We start from the raw sequence: 14,421 nt of genomic DNA, 5'->3' as shown, positions 1-14,421 counted from the left end.
ATAAGTAAAATGCACGGTCTGTGCCCTGTTGTATGTATTTTTGCTGGAGTCAGTACTGCATTCCTGCCCCAAATGAGATCTCTTTTCCCTGACACCCTTGCCGGAGGTTGGAGAGGGAGCCCCCCAGAACAGGAGCAGGGACATTCTTTCCTGTGCTGCCGGTAGGCAATCCAGCTTGATGCTCTGGTCCCTGGGAATTCATGCCAGAGAGGATGAGGAGCATCAGTGAGTTTGGCGTGCAGTTGGCAGGGGGCTCTTTCCTCTCCGGACTGGTGTGCTACAAGCCCTGCTTATTTCATAGCTGCCATGTTAGTTGTTTAGTGGCTTGCAGGCTCATACGTGGTTTTACAACTGCTTTCCTGTTCTCTCACCTGTCTAGAAGTATATTAACCCTTCTGTCTTAGTGCTATCTGGATGTGAAACTGAGTGTATTTTTGCGTTTTATACATGGGCTTTTCCATAAATCCCTCTGGAGCCTGGGCTGCAGGTGTACATACCTTCATCCCTTCAGCCTGTCATAGAACCATTGAACTAGGGGATTCAACCACCTGCTGCTTTATCTGCAGCATGCTTAAAAATAAATCTCTGCAAATGAATACAGCAATTTGGTTCAGGTTGAGCCTTAAAGTTGGCAGACAGGCGACACAAACCTTATTTGTTTCAGTGGGTCTGCAAAGTGTGCAGGGTAACAGCCTTGCTGGCGGTTGCAGTGTTCTTATCTTCTTGGCAGCTCCCTTAAATCAGCCAGGCAAATATTTTCATTGTTTGGATCTCATTCTTGCAGTTTGGGGTTTTAAAACAATTCTTTGGACCTCGTTCTTGCAGCTTGGGATTTTAAAACAATTCTCCTTCTCCTCCTTTCCCCAGATTGCAATAGAGGGGTTTGCACAGGACTTTTTCCTAAACTTGGGTGCAATTTATCAGGGATTTGTGGAGCTATAGCTGCTCAACTTTTAGCAGTAGGCTTTGCCACTTAGAGCTGATGCTTGTACTGGTGGTTTTAGCTACAGAGAGGTGCCTGAAGCAGTTTTTGGGGGTAAGAAGGCAAAATCCTGATGGCAGCAAAAAGCCAATCGGAAAGCAGGATGTGGCTTTGTTGTCAGGGTGTGTGGGGGAAATAACGGAACACGATTTACGCTTCATGAGAAATTAAAGCCTGTTCCACCCTCTGGACAACTGATCATTCCTAGATACAGAGAATCAACAGTTTCCTGTAATCCGCTCCAGAGGCACACACGTGCACGCCCGCTGCTGCTGCTCCGAGCAAAACATGGTGCTCTAACTCATGGCCCAGCCCCTGCCGAGATGACTTTTTTCTTTAAGGGGACGAGGAGAAACGCTAGATGCTGGCGCCAAGGATATTCCAGAGAGAGTAGCGTCCAGAGACAAGTGGTCTGGGCCTGAATGGGTATCATTCTGCACACGATAGTCACATTTCCTCACATTAATACCAAGGTCCTTTTTATGTCTCGAGGCACAATGCTGACCCACGCGTTCCATCTGATAACTCCTGTTTTAGCAGTTTGATGTCAGCGTGGGATGTTGGGCTCCTGAAGCTTCCTATACTCTAATGGAAAGTGGATACACCAATTGTGTGCCGGGGGGAGATGGCCTCCCTCTGAATTTCCTGGCGAGGGTGTTTTCAAAGTGGTGCTTAACGAAGCCAAGGGAGGTGCGGGGACAGCAGGGGGGTTGAGTAGTGTGGGTGGTTCTGCACGAAGGCAGTGTTCTCCCTTCTAGGTGCTTCATCTTGGGTTTGCTTCAGGGCAGCTTTCCCCAGGGTTTTGAGTGCCCTGTCCCTCCAGTTGGCATGGAAAAAATACACCTTCTTCCTCCCCCTCAAACTTAATGACAAAACCTATTGAAGCAGTTTTGGAGGAAAAAAAAATAAGAAATTTGCTCTTATAGTGTGTGCATGTCTGAGGCATTGAGGGGTGTGACAAATGACACAGCGCTCAGCACTCTTATCTTGTCCCTGCCCCGGTGCAAGAGCTCTGGTCAGTCTGTCTGTGTTGCCCGCCTCTCTTTCCAATTCCTCCCCTATGGCCAGAGAGAAGTGCAAGGCGATAGTCCTTCACCTGCCCAGCCATTGTGATGTCTGTGCTGAGTGTTACTCAGGTGAGGATTTCCTCCCCACCCTGCCTGCTCCTTCCAGCCTGCTCCAGAAACTTGCAGCTTGTTGCTTATTTCCACCTGCCTTTAACCTGGGTGTTGGCTTAAGAGGGATGAACCCAGCTGATTCTAGGCTTTCTGCTGCAGGTCAGCGCACCACGCTATCATGGGGATGTGGGGTAGTTGGTACATGTTTGTTTATCAAATAACATTTAACCGAAATTATCAAGTCTGATAGGGGTGAGTCCAGACTTGGCACAGCCACAGCAGGACAGCAAAGCAAAGGATCCCTTTGAGATCCTGCTGGTGCAATCCCTCTCTGCCGGTGACAAGTTAGAGGCCTCTCCGCTGCTCCTAACAAGCTCCTTTTGTGCCATGTGCTGATGTGTTTTATTTATTTATTTTTTTTATGGCAACAGATTCTAAAAGTAGAAGGTTTTGCTGCTCGCAGTGTGGTTCAGCACAAGTGACTGAGGCTTAGGTTTGCTCAGACCCCTGAAGAAATCACCAATGTCCAGATAAAATAGCTTTTTTAATAATAAAACCCGATGAAGTCAGACCTTAAACCTCGTGCCAGATCTTTGATATTTTTCTGAGAAAATCATGGAAGTGCTAATGTAGTATTCTGCTCCGATTTATTAGCCTATCTACCATGCAGATGCCTTGGGAAGTGCATATAGATCTAAAGTAACATGTAGTGACACCTGCACAGCCAAAAAGTTCCCGCTTTCCAATTTCCACTCCTTTATCCCGAAGAAAAATGGTGTTAATATGCTGCAGACATCCGGTGGTGGATTTGCTCTGAAGACTTTTGGGCCTTCTCAGGTATTAAGGGCAGCACTGGGGACCTGTACAAGGGAAGGAATGGAGAGGGGATCATAAGTGGAGATCTCTTGAGGCAAAAGGTGAAAAGCCTTAAACTTCAGCGTATGACTTTCACAGATTTGTTTTCAGGGTTGTCTTTGTGTAGAAGATGTCATTATCTTAACAGGGGGTGGAGGGGAAGCAGGGAGGGAATTTCACTTCTCTGGGTTGCTCTCAAGGATGTTATGTAAGGGGATGAAATCGCTTTGGACTATAGTAAATAAATTACCTGCTGCATTTCTCGTGTCCAAGTACTAAATCTCCATGTTCCTGTCAAAGCTGCACAGGTCCTGTTCTTCTGCAAATGGTGGGAAATAAAAAAATGGAGGTTTGCCACAGTGCCCTGGCAGGGCTCTGAATGTGCTGACATGAGGCCACGAGTGTACGTCTAATGTTTGCAATTTATCAGTGTTGCTACAACTGAAATGACCTCCCAGTGAGTAGCTTGTAGCGTATTCGGTAATGCTGCGTGCTTGTGTGCATACATCCTAGAAATTCGGGATGTGCGTGTCGCCTTGATGTGGCTGCCAGGGGATGTCGGAGATGCGTTGCTGGCTTTTTGGTTTTCCCCTGGGCAGAACTTGGAGCACAGCCTATCAGATAAGGTCATCCACCCCTGGCAGCTCTACTTTAACTATGTGTGAGGACAGAGACAATAATGCCCGTAGCTAGCTAGCTTGCCTAAAATAGACTTTTGCAGCCTGCTTTGACCAGCAAGGAGGACCACAAAAATAGAAATAGAAATTTTACATGACCCTGACCTCTTCTTTCTGTTTAAGTATGTTTAATCCTGACATTCAGGTGTGAAATCTAGTTGTTATTCCTGGTAGTGAGATATAACTGATGATCGATGGATGATTTCTTCCTTGTCAGTAGAGGGGGAATCCATGGTTTTCTGTATCCATTTTTTCCCCATTGAGGGTTTCTCCATGGAGGTGCAGGGGTCAAGAGTGTTGCATCTTTTCAGCTCTTCCATAACTGGAGGGAAGCAGTGGTAATTCCATGAAGGAGGAAAAAATTGGTGGCAGGCTGGGGGTGGTTGGTTTTGGACTTTAGCTAAGCTATCTCCCAATAGATGTGTCACGGGCAACTTCATGCAGGTTTTTATCCTGCGTTGTCTAGTGGGTTCCCCTTCAGTAAGTAAATGGGTGGCTCAAAAGCCAGGCGGAACAGCACTTGGGAAGTCTGTGTATTTTTTCCCCCCATTGTTCATGTTCCAGTGGTTTTGCTACTATCTCTAAGTAATGTTATAGCACTCAAGTGGGCCTTAAGATAACAGCCCGGAACCAGGATGGCTGGCCATATCCAGCTGTCTCCTTTCCCTGGTTCAAGTCTGAGTGGCGTGTTTCTTGGATGAAATGATGAATGAGGCTCTGGGCCTTCCAAAGCATCACCTCTGTACCCAGAACAGCTTTTTTGAGAAGTTTGAAAGATCCTTGTCCAACAGATGTAATTTAAATGTTTTTACTTGTGTTGATAAAGTAGCACTCCGGTGCCCATCCAAGATTGATACATGCTTGAAACTGATAAGAGGAACCAAGAGTTGCTGCATGATAAAAGGACAACATGAATTTCTTTTGTGTTTTGCATGTATCCGTGAGGACAGACTGCAGATATGCAGATCTCTCTTTTAGCACGTGATTGTTATTGTTCAGGGTTGTGGGTGTTTTTTGTCTCTCTAGAGCTATCTCTTGCAAGAGCAGAAAAACCAAAACATGTTTTCTCTTCAATGAATATTTATGGCTTCCAAATCTTCCAGCATGCTTTTGCATGTGTAATTAGGCTGTAAGTTGAGTAAGTGAGTGTTGGAGAACTACAAATGTAAGAGCCTGGGGAAAACGCTTGATGTTTTAGTTTATTTGGGTGCTTGCTTTTTAATAATAAATAGCATTTTTAGATGAAACAGCTTGTGTTTTCCAAAAGATGTGTCAAAGCTTGTAATAATTGGGACTGTTGCACCAGCAGACTTGACTAGTTAAGTGATGCTTTTAATCACAGGCACAGCATCCAAGTGAACTTTGGAAGAAGTCAGGTGATGTAACCAAAGCCTCTGAACCATTTTGTTTAGTGGGAGAGAAGGGCAATCCTTTCCCTCTTCTCTACTGCAGTCAACTCTGCTCCCAGTTTTGAGTTGCAGCTTTTTAACCCTGTTGTGGATGAGACTTGAATTCCTGTTTAATCAGGGATGGTTTTGGTTAAAGCAGCTTTCAGAGTGCAAAAAATTACTCTTCTAGAATTCTGGTGTTTTCATTGTATTGTCATGAATGCATGAACTGTGAATTGCATCATCAGCTTATTTTTGGAGAGTAACAGGGCTGGGCTCGAAGGTGCTGGTGTGTGTGGTCAGCCTGTGAAATGGGATTACAGCAGTTCTTGTAGGTTAGGATTTGAAAGTCCAGATCTGGAAAGGAAGCAAAAACCTCATCTGAATAGCTGTAACTGTATTACATCTCTGTACTTTTCCACAGCTCGGCCTCTGGAAAAGTTTTCGGTCTTCAGTGGGTTTTTTCCATGCTGTCACTGCACTCACTTGAATGAAAACTGTTCGTATGTTTCATTTATAATTTTGGTAGCAGCTCAGTCTTGTGGGTTTTCTTGAAGAGTGTGAAGATGAGGACTTTGAAGGAGAAGGATGCACAGACAGTACCTGTGGTAGTAATGACGCTACAGAGAAGCTGTCTTGGATGCAAGCAGTATGGAGTAGGCTTGTGGCAAAACCCACTATGTTTTATTTGGTTTTTTTAGATTATACCAAAAAAATTACTTCATAGATACTCTAAGAAATGTTAATATTGTTGCTTGAATGTCTGAACTGGGAACTTCCCAGGTACCCCTGTCCCTGTATCTCAGGTGCATATTAAGTGACATTTAATAGTCTCTGAACAGCAGTTTTCTTTCCCAAGAGCTCTGTTGCTTTACACTTAGATTTATGGAGGCAGCGTGGTGAGTTGACAGGACATTAATGTGCTCATCTTCAAGTCGCTGCGTGCGATCTCTCGCAGCCTGCTCCCTTGGAAGTGCCTGGGTGTTATTGTTGACTCTTTAACGAGGACAAGAATGGTTTCCAAACGAGCGTGACTCATGCAGTCCTAGCCTCAATCTATCAAACAACGATGCATCGGATTAAATGATTACCTAAAGGATTATGAGTTAGACTTTTTTTGGGGAGGTGGGGGGAGAAGTGAAGAGTTAAAATATGTAGGGAATCTGGAAAAAAAAACCAAACAAACATGAACAGAAAAGGCTGCAAGCCACAAGTAATGCCAAAGGCTGCTTATGTGCTTGGTCGACACTTCCAAAATGGGAAATGTTGTAAAAATTGAATCTCTGTTTTTCTCTAGAGATCATCCTCTGCCAAAAGGGCAATACTTCACCTTGTTCTAAGCCTTCTGCTTGTTTCCTGTTGCCTGTCAAGTAGCTGCAATAGTAACACTTTTCTGATATGACTTTTTTCCCCCCCTTTTACAGCTGAAAATGAAAGTGCTGGCTGCGTGTTACTGCACACATCAAGGAAGGTAAGTAGGGATGCCATGTGATAGAGTTGTGTTTTTTTTCATTATCTAGAAGCAGAGAAAAGGATCTTGAAACACTCCATGGGGGTGGGAAGGTGGTTTTTACTGGCCTAAACAGAAGGCGTATTAATGTCTCTTTCTTTGAATTCCTCTGTCTCTATTTAAACCGTAAAGGCCTTGTGCTACTTGTTCTCCAAACAATTTCTCTGTAGTTCTGATTGTTCCACTGCTTTTTGTCTCAGACAATTCCTTGACGGGTTAATTAATCACTTTCTCTTCTGCAGCTGCCTGCAAAGGGATCCAAGTATATACCGTAGAGATTCAGACTGCTGAGCTGCTCTCGAGCCGAAAGCAGAAACACCCAATAGACACTGCTGTGACTTGGTTTCCTGTTTATTCCAGCTAATCAGATCTGCCTTCACAAGGTTCAGCAGGAATGAATTCCCTGGAAACACAGTCTAGGAGTATGATTAGGAAACAACGCTTGGTTTACACTTGCTCTTGAGATTGTATATCAATAACAATAAGGTAGAAATGCAAAAAAAAAAAAAACCAGCCCATCCTTGTATAGGCTGTATTACTACAAACCTCCAACTATGAAAGTACACAGAAAGTATATTGAGTGGAAATGGGTTGATACTTAATACTACATGCCGTCTTGGTCTTGTGGGCTGTGAGGCATGGCGTTCAGTTGTCTTGACTTGCCTCGTCTGCCAGTTGGAGGGGCTGGCTGTCTGCATGAAAACTTGTAGCACCACTGATCCTGGTAAATCATATAGTGTGGGCTTTGTTGAAGGTTGTAACTTGGGTTCTTAAATCTGTATACCAAAGCTTTGGGGGCTTTTTAGGGAAGCTCGGAGAGCTCTAACTCTGCTTTCCTTCACACCTCTAAGATGGCTCAAATCCTGAAAAGGTATTTCAGCATTGCCTGAATTAGTAGAGGGAGGAAAAGAGTAGAAGAAACCTTCCCCTCAAGTTTAAAGAAAAAACAATAAAACAAACCCACCACCACCAACAACAAAAAAAAAAACCAAACCACAAAACACCACAAACATTGGTATTAAGTCATAGAAGTTAAAATAAGCTATTCTGTGCTCAGGAATGGAAACGTCTTTGTCAATAATTTGTCTTGTCTAGTACTAGTGCCAAGGTTCTCTAAGTCGTATACACTTGACTGAAAGTAACCTAAGAACTTAATCACTTAAAGTGCAAATTCTAAGCCCAAATGCAGGATATGCCTCTGATAAGAAATAGTTGGAAACTGCTAACACATAAGTGTCTTTTCTGTTTTATTTTTCCTTTTCAGAGCTGTAGGATTCCTGCTTCTCTGACCTATAGTTCATGCTTGAGCATTTTAGTGTGCTCTTGAGTAACAAATACCAGAGAGCTAGCATGCTTTAGCAGGGCTTGAGAGAAGATGCTATTGCCAGTTTTTGCCTCCAGGGACGACGAGTTGAAATTTTGCACTTCAAATGCAAAGGAAATTAGGACCTGAGTCACAGAGGAGATGGCTCCATGTGTCTGGGAAGGGGGAATTGCTAGAAGAAAATGTTTCATTGCTAGATTGTCCTTATCTCTGGTGGTAGCCTATGGTTCTTGTGCCTGTTTGGGAGAACTGGAAGGGCAATCTGTGTCTTGGCAAGTTGCTATCTGGCATGGCACTTGGTAGGCATAAATAAGGAGAAGCTTTTTGACATGGTTTGAACTATTTAATGACCACATGGTGTGTTTCTGAGGGAATTGCCTTGAGTGACTATGGCCACAGCACAGGTAGAGCTCTGCTAAGGAGATGCTTTTTGGATGCCCTTCTTGTAAGGTTCTTGCAGTGTCTGCAAGTGGAGGTGGTATCTAGAGCAGCCACCCAGCAGAGAACTTGCTTTTTGGGGCCTTCTTGATGAGTGTTGAGAGCTGTGGAACTTTGTCTTATGGTGGTTTGCCAAGACGCCTACCTGAAGTCAGGAGAGGCTGTTTCAATGTGTTCCCCCTTTGGCATGACAGCCTCTGTTTTTTGCCATGATGCAAAGTGCAGCTTTGCAATCAAGGATACTCGATGCAATTAAAATGGCTGTTGGGTAGCTGTCTTGGGTTTCTTGCTAAGCAGTTTGCAGCATGAAGTATCCTGGTGTGACTTGACTATCTAGCTAAAAATATTTGTGAAGGAGCAGTGATTAATCTCTCTTGAAACCAGCGTGTGTCCTGACTAGAACAGTTCTGTTCTGAGCTATCTCTGAGGTGTTTCTGTAGCAGTGCTGCCACTAATTTGATCTTGTTTTTTCTCAGGGAGTGATTATATTTATATCTTTTCATGGTGGCTGGTTGCTTTGCAATGTTTAATGTGTATATCTTCCCCACTGTTATGGGAGGGATAATAGGGGCAATAGCTATCTTTATTTCCTGTAAAGGACCAAAAGCAGGGGAATAAACCAAGGCTGAGGTGTGGAAAGTGATTTACACAAGGCATTGTCTGAAGCCTGTGTCAGAGCTGGAGATGACTTGCAGTAAGCCACTGAAAGCACTGTCCTGCCACAACAAGCAAATGATGCTGTCATGCACAGCTCACTGGAGGATCAGTGTTGATTGGGATGCTGTGGGCAGATAACAGCCCTCTCCTGAATGCCTTTGATTCATTTCTGCTATGCCTCAACTTTTTCCTTCTATTGTTCTGCTTCTGGTGGCTTCTTTCATGTGTGGGGGAAGTTGGTGAGACGAAGCCCCTCTTGCTTTTTTGAAAGCTCTTGCTTTTTGAAAGCTCCTCAGCACAGGACTATGTCACTCCTGATGCTCTTACCCATAGAGGTATGAAGAAGGTTATCTCCTCTGCTGTCTACCTTGTTAAAACCTGTCTAGGTCATTTGGCCTCTTTGCTGTTTGAACCTACATTCTGGGTTGGATTCTGCATGCCAGAGAAGCTGAACATAGGAAGTTCCATCTAAATATGAGGAGGAACTTCTTTACTTGGAGGGTGGCAGAGCACTGGAACAGGCTGCCCAGAGAGGTGGTGGAGCTCTGTCTCTGGAGACATTCAAAACCTGCCTGGACGCGTTCCTGTGCAACCTGCTCTAGGTGACCCTGCTCTGGCAGGGGGATTGGACTAGATGATCTCCAGAGGTCCCTTCCAACTCCTGTCATTCTATGATTCTGTGAAATGAGTTACCTCTGGGAGATTGTGGCTGGTCATGTGGTGATGCCATGAATACCAGTGTTACAGATGGTGATAGGTGACTTAATTTGCTCTCATGCAGTAATGATTTGAGACTGACTTGGCCACTTGTAGTTATATGGCCTCTTTTAGGAGGAGCTGTAACATAGTTGTGTTACCGTCTCCTCTCCCAAGAGCAGGTGGTAACAAAGCCTTGTGGGTGGGAGCCAAAATCCTTCAGAGAATCCTCCCTCTCAAGGATGCTGTGTAAGAAGTGATTGATGCAAAGTAAAACAGTGCTAATTGCAATGGATGTGTACTGACAACTTGATAGTTGCTGTGATAATTACAGTAATTAGTGAGATATTAGTATTTCCCCCCCCCCGTGTCTAGGCTATAAATGGAAAAAGTAGAGAGGGTATGTGAGAGGAGGGGATCCATGAGTCAGGCTCTGAGATAGTCCTGTAACTTGCGGGGGAATGTGCCAAGGTCCTGGTTGTGGAGTTTACTGAGCGTAAGGGGATCTGAGGGTTTAAATGTATCTTGACAATCTGGTCCTCAACAACATGAATTCAAGCTTGGCTGGTTTTCTATCGGAAGGAAGATCCATATAACAAAGTGCAGTTCCCACTTTCTCAGTTTTAAGCTGTTGAAGGAGAGGACAGGACTGTCAGTCCTTCTTGACCAGTACTGTGAGTGCTGACTGTGTGTGTGTATTTCCAAGGACTGTGAAACGGGAACAAGGCATTCGTAGTTTGATCATTCAATTAACAAACTTCACAGCTTGCAAATACAGAAAGGAGATGAGGTTCTGTAATACAGTGTGGCTGTTTCTTTTATCTCAAGGACAGCAAGTCTGGGACAGCAGAGGGAACCAGCAGAGAGCTGAGACAGTATCAGCCTCTGCTGTCTTTTTTTGGCTTCCTATCACATGTTGATTCAAAGCTAGATGTTATGCACAAAGGAAGAAAACTTCCGTGGGAATGGGAACAATAGAAATTTAAGAAGTGTCAAAAAAGGTGATGGGCCGGATGGCATTCCCCATCTACCCCTTCAGGCTTCCTAACTGGGAGCATCGGGGAGAGATGGTTCCCGCTCTGAGAAGAACTGGGTCGGGTTGCACTGAGATGCATACTGGTAACTTTTTCACACTGCTGAGCTTGGAGTCCATTTCTTCCAAAAATCTTTTCCCACATTTCAGTAAACTTCTTGAATTATTTAAACCTAAAGAGGACTTTAAATGCTACCTTAAGCATTTTTGCTTTTAGGCTAATTTCTGTGCTTTATCCTAGGCAACAAAACTTTATTTTTTTTATTCTTCTTTCTGTGTTAGGGTGTAAATAGGCATTCACCTATGGTGACTCTGTTAGGATAAGACTTGAAAATGCAGGCCTTCAATGCATTAATGATATAACATAAAACTCCTTTTCTTCCATAAATGTGATCTGAATAGTCAAAGTGATTCCAGAATCATTGGTTTGGTGGCAGTAACTTCAACAAAACTGCTTGTGAGCTACACAGATCCTAGGCCTTTGCTGTTAGGTATTGTGTGCAGCTGTCTAACGCTCTGACCTCTTCTTAACACAGTACCTGAAATTAAAGAATTTTGAGGAAGAAGTCAGAGCCCACCGAGACCTGGATGGGTTCTTGGCCAGAGCCAGCATCATCCTTGATGAAACAGCCACCTCCTTGGATGATGTTCTTCGAGAGATGTTGAAACACTTTGCTGAAGATCCTGAAAACATGGAGCCAAGCTGCAACTTTGAAAAAATCATGAGCACTTTATTCACAGATTCGGGGACCCCACGAGAAGGGAATGGTAATCAGTTCTTGATTTGCTTTTGCCTATGGGTTACCGTTTAGTTGTTACCTTTTTCATTTGTGGTGTGTTGAATGCTCACTACTGCATGGTGCCCAGACTTGCATGTTGCATTAGAGATTGGGGATTTATTTTTCCATATCACCCAGGCTGAAGGGTCTCAGGTTTCTGGGATTTTTATGTTTTGGTGGAGTCTTGCCCCTGTTTCATTAAGATGACACGTAGTGGTGTTCTCTGGGGTTGAAAGGTCTACAGCACTTGAATGTCTTGTCTGTTTGGACCCATTAGGTGTGCTTGTCCTCAGACAAGTGTCCGGTACTCTTCAGCAAACAGACACTTGGGGTGTCCCTTCAGAAATGGCTCCTCTGCCTTGTGATTCTCCATCTGAATTCACACAGGCTGGGGAAGTTTGACTGCTTTGGATGAGTAATTGGTTGGGGAGTGCTTGAGCCTTCATGTTGCTCCCAGCCTATTGGAAGGGATGAGAGGCAGTTTGTTTTCTTCCAGAAAATCAACTAGGGTAACTCTAGCTAACATTGTTGGCTCACATGTCACCTTTAAGCTACCAGGAAATGTCATAGCATAGTCTAAAACGCTACCTTTTAACCCAAGATGTAAAGAAGCTTAACTAAGCGTTGTTTCTCTGTAGGCACCCATGATGTTTCAGAGTCAACAGGAATGAATATACAAACTTGTACATCGCACCTCAAATGTAACTGTCACAGCCTGAGTGAATTTGTTTAACAGATATGTCAAGTCCTGAGCATGTAGTAAGCATGTTCATGCTTTGGTTACTTCTTCCTACCTGTCTTAGAGCTTTGCATTTATCTCTTTAATTTAGGCTTTCTGCCAATAAAGAAAAACTAAGCAGTGCTGTAAAATGATCTGAGAACGGTAATTAGGAAGAGGGGGAGAAGAGGGCAGGGGAGTTGAAAGACAATGTCGCTTCTAGTCCTGTGTGTGTGTTGAATAATGCTAATCTAATAATCTAATGTTGCAGTAGGTTGATGTTGGGAGGAGAAAACAGCTGCCTTTCCAGGCTGTGAATAGTTTAAGGACAAAATTCAAAAGCATCAGGACAACTGTTTCCATCTTTCTCTGTCACCCCCTGCCCTTGCATCAATCAGCTGTGCAGATAACTAAGTATGCTTGGTCTTAGTATTCAACTTCCATTTGAAAGAAAATGTTATTTGCAGTTGCGAACCAAAGATATGGACAGCCTGTAACTTTTCCCTCTCTTCTTTTCCTAGTTCACCTTTTATCAGATACAATTCAGGGGGTCACGGCAACAGTCACAGGGGTGCAGTATCAGCAATCCTGGCTCTGTATCATGTAAGTACCTGGGTTAGATTAGCAAAATCCACTGGCTGCTCAGAGTTTACAACTCTTCCTGCTGCTGGGAAGAATAGCAGTTCAAAATGTGCCTTTGTAAATTGGGATGGTGGTGCACTCTCCATCTGTGCATCCTGGCCGGTAGGATCTCAGTCTCAGCATTGGGCTCCTCCTCTTTGCAAATGGTCAAGCAGAAGCCTGAGCAGAGGTGACCGCAGTCTCTGCAGAGCATTACGCTCTTGGATGCTATCGAAACCTGGTGTTAACAAGCTAAGAATGCTGAAAAAAATCTGAGCCAGAAAATGCTAATTACTGAGAAATGTTAATGAGAGGAACTTCTGAAAGGGACAAGAAACTGATTCATGGACTACTTTGCCTGCCAAAGTCTGGGAACTTGTACCAAAAGATTTCTTAGGTCCTTTGATGAAAACATCTAAACTTTATAACTGAAAATTTAAGTCAGAAATTCCGACACTATTTATACACTGATTACTTTGTCTGACAACTAATTCAGACACTGATTAATTGTCAACACTGATCACTGTCTGAAGGGTCTGCTCCAGTGTTTAAGAACTCTGGCATCTGGGACTTATGAGACATGGTGGCTTCACCCCAGCTTCCACTTGACCAAAACTGAGTTTTGAAATTGTTGTTGTGAAGTGTGTTGGGCGAGCCAAACTATCCCTTCACAGAGGAAGGCCGGAACCTGAGTCACTGCGCCAACCAAAGCAATGCGATTTGACTTCTGTCTGTTGCTTTATGCATATGCAGTCTCTAAGTCAAGTTGTCAAGAAATATGTTAATTCCCAGAGAAATTACTAGGGTATGTTGGATAGGTGCCTAAAGGCTCGGGGAGTGCGTGCACATATTCTAGCCTTCATAGCCTGTTTGCTAGGACAACTGTCAGGAGTTTTCTTTCTACTAGCAGTTCTACTCATATCTTCTGCTTATGGATGGAAAAAAAACGTAGAGTATTCTGCCTTGGAAATAGATGATTTGGGGAAAAAAAAAAGCCAACAAACAACAAAACCCCTCACTCTTGTTTCTAAACTCTTATGAAAGAGAAAAATGTGGTCTCTCTGTAAAGAGGTAACTATTGTATATAAAGGCACTGTTCTGTGAAAGAAGTTAACTGGATAATGTCTGTGCTGTGTGTGCTACTGTCAGCTCTGTTCTTATGCCTGGCATGCACAGAGCAGTTTGCGTGAAGAAGATTATGAGTTTATACAGTAAAACGGTCTTCCTGTACTGATCATCCAAGAGAGCTTTTGCGTAGTTTTGTACCCTTTGCTGCTATCCTACCCATGGCATCCAATAAGGATATGTACATCCTAATGTAGGAAGAGTAGAGGGTGGAAGTTTCTACTGTGGCATGTGACATGGCTCTGTGGAGGGCTTTGGAGAGCATTGATTTAATAACAAAGCATTTCTAGAGGTAATGATACAGATGCTGTGATTATATACATGAAGCTGAAAAGGGTAGGTTCAGCCTTTCTGTGGAAAGTGTGCCAAAGCTTTAAATGCATCCACGTGAGTAATACTAGCTTCCATGACAAGATTTGATTTGAAAAATAAGCTTACAGCCTGAAGGTGTCTTGTGCAAAACTTTCCTTATTTCTTCCTTTTGTTACTCTGAAGAGGGT

The 14,421-nt window shown here is 43.7% G+C and overlaps 1 protein-coding gene across 5 annotated transcripts in view; it reads left to right on the top strand.

Moving 5' to 3' along the window:
• Positions 1-14,421, top strand: part of SLC4A11 (solute carrier family 4 member 11) — a 100,039-nt gene that overhangs the window by 33,143 nt on the left and 52,475 nt on the right. For 4 of the 5 annotated variants that reach the window (XM_054202958.1, XM_054202955.1, XM_054202960.1 and 1 more), the window contains exons 4-7: positions 6,445-6,491; positions 11,215-11,446; positions 12,096-12,158; positions 12,697-12,778. In XM_054202958.1, coding sequence (XP_054058933.1) covers positions 6,445-6,491; positions 11,215-11,446; positions 12,096-12,158; positions 12,697-12,778 — 424 coding nt within the window. The remainder of the gene's footprint in view (positions 1-6,444; positions 6,492-11,214; positions 11,447-12,095; positions 12,159-12,696; positions 12,779-14,421) is intronic. The other variant, XM_054202957.1, reaches the window with a different exon arrangement.

This window comes from Rissa tridactyla, chromosome 5, assembly GCF_028500815.1.
Source record: "Rissa tridactyla isolate bRisTri1 chromosome 5, bRisTri1.patW.cur.20221130, whole genome shotgun sequence".
NCBI lineage: Eukaryota > Metazoa > Chordata > Aves > Charadriiformes > Laridae > Rissa > Rissa tridactyla.
The sequence above is the reverse complement of the archived record's forward strand: the minus strand, read 5'-3'. Positions and strand labels throughout refer to the sequence as shown.